Source organism: Ursus arctos, unplaced genomic scaffold (genome assembly GCF_023065955.2).
Source record: "Ursus arctos isolate Adak ecotype North America unplaced genomic scaffold, UrsArc2.0 scaffold_22, whole genome shotgun sequence".
Lineage (NCBI taxonomy): Eukaryota > Metazoa > Chordata > Mammalia > Carnivora > Ursidae > Ursus > Ursus arctos.
The window spans coordinates 33,278,851-33,289,285 of NW_026622897.1; the positions used below are offsets into that span (position 1 = coordinate 33,278,851).

Genomic DNA, 10,435 nt, shown 5'->3' on the forward strand with positions numbered 1-10,435 from the left:
TGTGGTGGTTTTGAAGATAAGGTGTACAAGATGGAAAGGAGATCCAGGTAGGCCAGGAGAGGCCCTTTAGAGAGAAACACCAGATAAGAGACAGGGGCAGTGACAGAAATGGCAGAATTTAAAAATACCCACCTGAAACTTCTATCTCCTTATGCCCCCCCATATCCCTACTCTCAAGTCACAGTAAACAAACAAAAAATTGTTGTTTGTTTCTTTTATTTTGGTTGTCTAGTACCTAGTGGGGAAAAGGCCACCGTGTAAGCTAGTCCTCCACCTGGCCGTGTGGGTGAGGCTGGGGGAGGAGACAGTGGGGCCAAGAGCTGGAGAGCCACAGCAAATGGCCAACAAGGGGCAGGGAGGGGGCTGGAGAGGGGCTATGTTAGGAGGGAATCTGGGGAGCCTAACAGAAGCAAATCAGAAGAGATGCGAGGCAGGGAAAGCTGAGAGGGATGGGTAGCTTTGGGATGGGACTGCAGAGCGGGAGGCTGATAAAAGGGCGTCTCAAATGATATTGACTGATTGTCAGCAGTTAAGGGCCATTTAAGACAACTTCAGGCATGTTAATATTTGCTTCTTCAGAACTCAGTGGCAAGAGATTATTTGGAGAATCCATGTGTTCAATTTTTTTTTTTTTTTTGAGAGAGAGAAAGAGAGCTTGCCCATGTGAAAAGGTTGATGGGAAGGGCAGAGGAAGAGGGAGAGAGAGAATCTTAAGCAGGCTCCACACCCAGCGCGGAGCCTGACTCCGGGCTCCATCCCACAACCCTGAGATCACTACCCGAGCCGAAATCAAGAGTCGGACGCTTCACCGACGAGCCACCCAGGCGTAAAGCTGCTCGGTTTCTGTAAAGCTGCTTCTAAGCATAAATAAATTGACTTTTTTCTTCCTTTTCTTATTTTGTCTCTTAGGTAATGTGTATCCTGCCTTCCAATCAGAAGAGCTACTACGATTGCATTAAAAAATACCTGAGCTCCGTCTGGCCGGTGCCGAGCCAGTGCGTGCTCGCCCGGACCTTGACCAGGCAGGGAATAATGATGAGCACTGCCACCAAGATCGCCATGCAGATGGCCTGTAAACTCGGAGGCGAACTGTGGGCCGTCGAGATCCCTGTGAGCAGGGATCCTTCCCTTTTAGCAATCAGTCACTCCTTTTATTAATTTAAAAATGAAATCAAAGTGGTAGATATTTTCACGTGATCCCAGAAGTGTTTTGTTTGTTGGGTCTGTTGTCTGTCTGTTGGCTCTGGGTTCCAGCATGACTCAGGACACCATCCAGGAGGTGAGGGGTGGCTCCTGTCATCCGGGAGCTTCTGGTGAGCTGTTAGAATCCTGCATGACTGAGGCTCTGGGTTGGCAGAGACTTGGAGGGACTCGATCTGAAGCCTTCTGGCTGCTACAGGAAATCTGTGCTCCGCGCTCTCTTTCATCAGCTTTCAGCAGCTGCTGGCCCTCAGAGGAGCTCTGCACCCTGGAGGGGCCTCCGCAGGGCTCGGGCAGCTGGCGGAGCTCTGATCTTGAGCTGTGGTGGGAACTGAGAAAGTCCTCTTCTCTTTCCTGAACTATTGGCCACTGTGGAAGGAGGGGAGGGGATGGGAAGTGAGGGAATCTTGTCCATTCCTTTACATTTCCATAAGCAGGATGTATGTGGGGAGCCCCAGCCGCCTCCAGGGGATGCAAAGCCAGTGAGCAATGAGGGTCCCCTAGGCATCTGAAGAATGGGGAATGGACTTCCTCTTCAGATCCCTGCAGCCGAGGCCCGGATAAATGACTGACCACTTGCCCACAACCTCTCAAGCCACCGATGGCACTTGTCCATCTCCACAAAGGATGGTAGCCCTTAGAGTGAGGCTCTGAAGCAAAGTGTGTCCCAGGCCATTCCTCCATCTTTAAGTCTCTTTGGTTTCTGTTGTAATAGCCTGCTTCGTCTGGCCCTTGGTCTCGCTGGCATGTAGCTTCACTTAAATAATTTAATAACTAGGGAGAGTTTTTTTTACAACTTCATATTAAATCGTCGTTTGGGGAAATGATGCCCCATTCCAATAAATCACGAAAAATTTACTTTTACAGTTAAAGTCCCTGATGGTGGTCGGTATTGATGTCTGTAAAGATGAATTCAGCAAGGGAATGGTGGTGGTTGGATTTGTGGCCAGTATTAACCCCGGAATCACCAGGTAATTTTACAGTTACCCCAACATATTCTCTAATTATTGTTTGTGGCTTAACTAAAAATCATACAGGAGGAAACAGTTTGTATTCTTCACTCATTTTAAAAATATAAACACTTTAGTCATAAATTATACTTATAGATAAAAATGTGATTGATAATATTATGATAATATGTAGCCTTATGAAGAAACTGTATTTATACATACATCAGGACAAGCTGTCCCTCATATACCTATCATATTCCCAAAATGAGGGATGACAGGAATTCTTACGTATTTGTTTTCTATTCGTCTGCACTGTTTTGGGTGCTGTACTCGGAACCGTACATACATTTCGTCAAGCAGCTGACTTCGGATTCAGATTGCTTGGCTTTGTATCTGCCCTGTTCTGACATCTGGCGATTTAAGCTTGCCATGCCTCATTTGTAGTCACCTGTAAAATGGGGATGACAGTGATGCATGTTTCACAGGACACGTATGGGAATTACGTACGATAAAGTGCTTCACACACAGCCTCAGCACGCTCAGGACATGCTCGTCATTAGGAACACTTGGGGACAGTTAATGGAGTTCATGCAGCTGCTGAAAGTATAAGCAGGTTCAGGGCAACGCATGAAATATTGACTCATAGTATTTAATAAATTGTTGTTCCTAGAATTGTTTCACTATTTGCAACGAAGCGATGTGTTTTGAGGTTGTAGAAACAGTTTGTGACGTGTATTCCTAGATGTAAGCTATTTGATTTAGTCCGTTAAATTTGTGGTCAGGGATATATTTGGGATGGTGAGAAACAGGAAGAGTAGTGGTGTGACTCCAGATTCCTTCCAGGTTGTATGAGATGCCATGTGTCACTTCGTTCATCAAGCAGATAAAGGACTTCCAGTTTGTGCCACAGTCCTCATTGTGTCATTATTGGTTATAAATCATGTTGAGGCATACTTACCACTAAGCCATGACTTTCATTTTCCAAGTACTTTTATTTAAATAATGGCTTTAGCAAGAGGACTTCTGAAATTGAAATAAGTTCATCATGTTCAGATTTCAAGTGCAAAAGGCTCATTGATAGAACTTGAAGTTTATGCTTGAGAAATGTTTGAATATTTTGAAAATAGATCTGCTAAACTAATGAATTCCTTTGTAATAATAATGCAGTAGCTTCTATTTGTTATTGCTTATTTTGTGCCAAGTACTGTGCTAAGTACTTTATATATATTATCTAACTTAGTTTTTACAACCTTATGAGGTAGTAACTACCTCACCACCTTGTACATTTCCTTGGTACAGACGAGGAAACCGAGGCTTAGGTTCACATACCACAGTCACATGGCTGGTCATTATGCCAGCCAGGATTTGAACCCAGCTAGTCTGATGCCAACACTATGTTTTAGTTTCTCTTACCAATAAATTTCTTTTGGGGAGGGGAGGTTTGTAATATAATTGTGCTATGGGGCACCTGGGTGGCTCAGTCGTTAAGCATCTGCCTTTAGCTTGGGCCATGATCCCAGGGTCCTGGGATCGAGTCCCGCATCGGGCTCCCTGCTCCGCTGGGAGCCTGCTTCTTCCTCTCCCACTCCCCTGCTTGTGTTCCCTCTCTCGCTGGCTGTCTCTCTCTGTCAAATAAATAAATAAATAAATCTTAAAAAAATATAATTGTGCTCATACAGCATATACAAAATCATGAGCATTAAGTTTCACTCATAGTGTCTGTTTTTTTTTTTGATGGCAGTATAATGATACACAACATTATATCCGTTTCAGTGTTCAATGTAATGATTCAATATTTGTACATATTGCATAATGATCCCCACAGTAGTTAACATCATCACATAGTTATGAAATTCATTTTTCTTGTGATGAGGACTTTCAAGATGTAATCTTTTAGCAACTTCAAATATGCAATACAGTATTATTAACTATACTCACCATGCTGCTCATTACATCCCCAGGACTTACTTATTTTGTATCAGGCAGTTTGTATCCTTTGCTCTCCTTCACGCAGTGCCCCCGCCCCCACCCCCTGCCTCTGGCAACCACACCAGTCTGCTCTCTGTATTTAGGAGCTTTTTTTTTTTTTTTTCTTAATTTCACTTATAAGTGAGATCACATTGACTTACTCCAGTTAACATAATATCCTCAGGGTCCATCCATGTCATCACAAATGCCCAGATTTTATTCTTTTGTATGGCTAAATAGTGTTCTCTGTGTGCGTGCCCACGCACATGTGCACTCACTCACGCAGGCACGTGTCACATCATCTTTATCCATTCTCCCATCGATGGACATTTCGGTTGTTTTCTGTTTCTTCACTTAATTCTAATGCATGTTTATAGTAGACATTTTGAATTTGAACTTTACTTTTGTGTTTTTCTCACTTTAGGTGGTTTTCTCGCTGTATCCTTCAGAGAACAACGACTGACGTTGCTGATTGCTTAAAAGTTTTCATGACTGGTACTCAAAGTATAGCAGTGGGTGGTGGGCTCCGAGCACCATTCTTTCTGACCCAGAGTCCGTGTGCCTGTAGCAGAGCAGATGGTGGAAGCAGACGCCCTAAGCCTGCCCGAGTCAACTGTCACCCGGTTGGAGATTCCCAGCGCTGTGTCCTGACCCATGCTAACAGATGCTGTAGAATTTACATGTGTCATCTGTGTGTGATAAACAGCCAAGGGGAAGGGGAGTTTGTAGCTACCGGTGGCTCTGGCAGGCAGTGCAGAGACCAAAGGCATCTATTCCAGAGATACAAGGATTGTGATGGAGTGGTGTGAGGTCTAGAAATGGGAAGGAAGCCTTTGGGGCGGTGATAGGAAGGCTGGCAGATGAAGTGTGACTTAGCAGGAGAAGATGGGGAAAAAGGCAGGCGAGGAAGGGTGCCTTCTTCATACGGGATGTGATGGGAACAGTATCTGGGGCTCCCGTCTCCTCCCCAGCCCTGGTTGGGATCTGGCTTTGGCACTCCCTCGCAGTGTGGTTTGTACGATTCACTTCCTCTCCTGACGCGCATCTTCCCATCTATAAACTTTGGGGGCAGGGGAGGTTGTAAATATTGTTTCCTAAAAAAGTGAATTTGGTGGTATGTGTTGGTTATGGCCTTACCTATATGATCATCTTCTATTGAACTAAACTGAATTTCCTGGACAACAAACTCTTCTAAAACGATTGCCCAATATATACATGAAAATAAGTATTATATTACTTTGCCCTCACTTCAAAACTTGGTCCTTTTTTGAAGTTGTTATGAAAAGTTTCTGTTGAGTAGGAGTTACTGTCTGGCTCTGCTCTTGGGGCAGTTTCTAGGTGGAGTAGTTGGAAATGTTTTCAGAATTCGTACTGTCAGTGCAACTTACAATCTGATTGGGTGAGCCCACGGTAAGAGAGCCTTCAGAGGGGCAGCCACCTCCTTTCCTTATGTCTTCATATCGATGCTCGTTGAAGAAGAAAATGACATGAAATGATCCCGTCTATCTCTGTTGATAGCGTTGAAAGGCTTGAAGAAACTAGATTAGTATTAATTTGGTTTTGGGAACTTGTATGTCTGTTGCATGACTTCATTTATTGTTTAAATATTAACATGTTACTAAAGAGGCATGCTAAGTGAAGAATATGTTAGGCCACAGAAACCGTTATGACTCCTCAAAGAGCAGAGATGCCGAACGTTCCCTAAAGTTATCCACTTTTATATTATTGCAGTTACAACTCAAGTTGGGAATTAATCCTCTTTGACAGTGAGTGGTCTGTCCTAACAGACTTCTCTAACGCATTGATCTCTATGGGGATGTTACTCTGTGTTGGCATTGGACAAGCCATTCTCTTCTCACCAACCACACGTTCTGCAGGAGCGCTCAACAGATGGTACAAGCAGAACCATGCTCTGCCCGCGCGGATCATCGTCTACCGGGACGGCGTAGGGGATGGCCAGCTGAAAACACTGATCGAATACGAAGTTCCACAGCTGCTGAGCAGTGTGACCGAAGCAAGTTCAAATACCAGGTATTCTGTTGCTGTTCTTTCCCCACACTCGCGATAGCACATTGATTATAACTATTAACGTTAATAAGGCTGGGTGTCTGCATCGTGTGAATACAGCCTGGATGGTTAGATTTCCCCCGGCTTGGAGCGTAGTTGGGATGCTCTTCCGTGAATAGGGTGGGGTGCACCCTGGGGGTGGGGGGGCACCTGGAGGAAGGCAGGTGTTCTCCAGAGCAGCCCACATGGAGATTCCGCAGGAAGCCTGCGGGGCTGCCTGTGGGAGGAGACGCTTCATGCATATTGATATGCCTAGAGACTAAACAAGCTGTGGTTTGAAATTCAAGGCCCAAAACAACAGCCAGGGCTAGGGCCCCTCCAGTGCAGGCCCTGGGGTGCGGCTAAGGTCAGTGGGAGGTGCAGAAGGCGGTGGGGGGCGGGGCCGGCTGGGCTGCAGACTGAGATAAGACCACCCTAAATAGCTTGCTCCATTGCTACCCTTCTAGATTCAGGGGCGCGGTACGTTTTCCTCAGTGGAATGTCAAGTGGCAGGTGCAAGGAAAATACTAGAACTGACAAATGGGGGAGGATGACAATCTTAAGTTGGCTTCTTAAAATTTTCGGAGAGCATCTTACTCCGAGCAGAGCACTGCATTTGTCTGGTGGGGGACACCATCAGCACCACTGGCAACCGAAGTTGCCGCCTTGAGCCCCGGAGGAGCTGAGCCTGGACCCCGTCACGGCCTGTCAGCGAGGAGGGAGAGCATCGTGGCTGGGGGGCAGTATCGCCTGCAGCTGCATCCAGACCTCACAGCCCAGATCTCTCCCTCCCACTGAGCTCCGGTGACTGCATCATTCAGAGTCACAAGCGTGCAATTTAGGGCTAGCAGGAGAACATTTAGCAGCTGACAGTGCTAAGGAGTTTTCTTGCAATATGACATCAACTTTTAAAAGTTTCAGTATTAAAACAGTAATATATTTTTTAAATAAAATGGTGAAAGTGAGATTTCCCCATAATCTCTGCATCTCAGGGGTTTCTTTGGGAATGATGGCCAGTATTTGGATTTGGCCCTGGCATTACCAAATCCTGACTGTAACCCTTGGTCATTCAACATTTGGTTCATCCATCTATCCTCCCCAGGTGTGTGTGTCTTGCAGGATTCAGAAGCGATGATTTGAGGAGTAAGAGGAACTTGTGGGTTTCTTTGCTATTCAAAAGTGAGAGGAAGGGTGAAGGTGAAATAGGGGGACTATTGCTAATGGAAAAAGGAACTCTTGTCTCCATGGAAAATTCTGGAAAATCTTCCTTTAGAAGTGCTAGTTGAAGCTCACTACCTTACTAACCATTTCCCCCTGTCCTCATCAAGTGGTATAAACCAGCCAGGTGAGTGGACATGCCACACTTTTACCACAAATAAGAACAATCTCTAATTGTGAAAACTGTGTATCTCGGGGAGTTGAGGTTGGGGGTAATTTTGACTTTCTTCATTTTTGCAGTGAGTTGAGGTTGGGGGTAATTTTGACTTTCTTCATTTTTGCAGTGTTTTTCTAATGAATGAATTTATCTAGAAATTACCAAAAAAAAAAAAAAAAAAAAGACTAGAAAGCTGCAAGTTTGGTTCTGGTTCTCTGCATCTTACTTTTTGCCTTTCTGGTTCCAAGCACCAAACTGTCCGTGATTGTGGTCAGGAAGAAATGCTTGCTGCGATTCTTCACGGAGCTGAACCGGTCGGTGCAGAACCCACCGCTGGGCACCGTGGTGGACTCCGAAGCCACGCGTCCTGAATGGCAAGTGCCCCTCGAAAGCCGGTTTTCAATGAAACGTTCGCTGTGCGTTCCTCACGTGAGGCCCCCTTCCGTTGGCCTTCCTTCTCACCTTCCTGCCGGTTTTCCGCTCAGGTACGACTTCTACTTGATCAGTCAGACGGCCAGCCGGGGAACAGTGACTCCCACCCACTATAATGTCATCTATGACGACAACGGCTTGAAGCCCGACCACATGCAGAGACTTACCTTCAAACTGTGCCACGTGTACTACAACTGGCCGGTGAGTGACACTGTGGGACACTGACACTCACTGTTCCCGCCCAGGGTCGTCACCCAACTCACCTTTGTATCCCTACACCCAGCACGGTGCCTGACTTCACGAAGGAGGAGTGAATGAATGCATGCATGTGGGAATGAATGAATGAATGAGTTCCGATTCCACAGTGGGAGAAACCCAGCCTGTCATAGAAACGAAGCAGCAACAACTGTAAACATTATTATTATTACTTAAAACATTAGTATTGATCCTTTCCAGCAGACTTTATTCTATGCATTATCTTATGCAAGCCTGGGAGGAAATTGGGGTCTTGTTATTTCCAAGTTTCAGTTGAGGAAGTTGAAGCCAACTCAGACACTGTGTCTGATGGGAAAGTAAGGACACGTCTGTTCTGTGTTTCTGAGCATGAAGCCAAGGGCTGCTCTCAAAGTCCAAGTCCAAGGTTTGGTCTGAGCCCCTTGGAGCCTCAAGCCACAGGAAACTTAGATTAGCACTAAGTGGGACGGGCTCCTGGCTCCCAGCTCTGTGGAGCCAGACTGGCCTTCCACACCAGCTTGCCCAGTGAGTCTGTGCTTCCCGCGACTGGTTGCCCTTTGTTGGTTGACTTTAGTTGTTGTTTACTCACAAACACATTCCACTGTGATGGAATTAGCAGAGGATAAAACTCAGGAACATGAATTATTTTGACGACAAGTTAACCTCTTAATGGCTGGCAATATGTTTTCTCCTCAGGGCTTAATCAGTATCCCAGCCCCCTGTCAGTACGCGCACAAGCTGACCTTTCTGGTGGCGCAGAGCATTCACAAAGAGCCCAGTCTGGAATTAGCCAACTCCCTCTTCTACCTGTGACGATGGGAACCCCGGGCGTCCCTGCATGAGCAGTCCGAGGAGTAGCTGGATTTTGTACAAACCTGCCTCAAGTGCGAGGCCGTGACTGGGGAAAAGAGATGGAGCTTAGTTTTAGCTTCTGGAAAAACACCCAGCACAGCTTAATCTGAAATGGTTCAAAAGAAATGTACAGTGTTTCATTTCAAAGAGTTTTATGCTCGCGGTAAATTCTCGTGCTGGTAAATGGAATTAAAATGTACCATCATCTGTAAGTAATTCCACAGAGCTGAATATCCTCTAAGAAAATAAGTGTTTGCAAGATGTTTCTGATGCTAGGGAAATGGGGTCTAATTCCCACCCTAAATTTTGTTGACGTTTTGTTAAATAATATTGTAGAACATTTTGTAGAGTGGTTCCAATAGTTATTGGAAAATAAAGAAAATTCAGAGCATCCTATGTGTATTTACTGTTGTTTGGATTTCAGTCGAAGCTACATGCAAACCTCATGATTGGTTTTCAGCACAGACTTACCTGCTAACCCCACCACCACCACTCTGAGTGACGTTTCTAAATCGGGACATACCACTTGCTCTCTTGAAGGTACTTGATTTCTCTTAAAAGCAGGTGCTCTCATTGATGATCTTGCTTCCCGTGGCACTGAGAAAACGGATTCCACAAGAAGAGAGCTGGCCCAGGCCCCCGTCCCCTCCCCCCTCCGCAGGTCAGCTGTGCGCGGAGCCCCAGCCCTGCCCCTGTCATTGTAAATGAACCATGTCTCTGCTCCTGTGGATACCAAGTCCCTCTCCCGCTGAGCTGGGAAGGGAGCTGCTCTGGGAATTCCTCCCTCTCCCTCCTGTGGCAGCCCTGCTTCCCTCACCCTGGGTCATTCCGGCATCCTTAGCCATATGCTGTTACTCCTCCCACCTTAAAGACGAAACTACTTCCTCCTCCAGTGACCACCCCATTTCTTTGCTCCTCTTTATAGAAAACTTCTCAGAAGAGGAGTTGATGCCTGATCTATCAAGTTCCTTACTCCAGTGAGAATTCACCACAGCCACTACAGCAACATGGCTTTTGTCAAGGTCACCCATGACCTCCGCTTTGCTAAACCGGATTGTCCTTTCTGGGGCCTAACCGTCCTAAGAGATCCCAGCATTTGACCCGGGAGGTCATTTCCTCCGTCCCCAGCACCCGAGTGGCCTCTAGGATGACACACTCTCCTGGTTTCTCTTCTACTGTGTCAGTCCTTCATTCTCCCTCCTTCTCCTTTGCTGGCTTCTCATCTTCTCATCCTTTTCATGTGAGAATGCCCCAGGAATGAGAACAGGACTGTGTACTTGGAACACTCTTAGGGGAAGGATCACGTGCAAGGCCACATGCAGGGGCGTGCGGAGGGCCGCAGGTTCTCTCTGACTTGTGAGATCCCATAGCTGGCCCT

The 10,435-nt window shown here is 46.2% G+C and overlaps 1 protein-coding gene across 1 annotated transcript in view; it reads left to right on the top strand.

The window, feature by feature from the left end:
• Positions 1 to 9,018, top strand: part of PIWIL4 (piwi like RNA-mediated gene silencing 4) — a 43,101-nt gene extending 34,083 nt beyond the window's left edge. Inside the window, exons 14-20 of the mRNA XM_057316829.1 lie at positions 910 to 1,110; positions 2,068 to 2,171; positions 4,543 to 4,613; positions 5,996 to 6,149; positions 7,788 to 7,913; positions 8,025 to 8,172; positions 8,902 to 9,018. Of these exons, the coding sequence (XP_057172812.1) occupies positions 910 to 1,110; positions 2,068 to 2,171; positions 4,543 to 4,613; positions 5,996 to 6,149; positions 7,788 to 7,913; positions 8,025 to 8,172; positions 8,902 to 9,018 (921 nt within the window). The remainder of the gene's footprint in view (positions 1 to 909; positions 1,111 to 2,067; positions 2,172 to 4,542; positions 4,614 to 5,995; positions 6,150 to 7,787; positions 7,914 to 8,024; positions 8,173 to 8,901) is intronic.
• Positions 9,019 to 10,435: the final 1,417 nt, after the last annotated feature.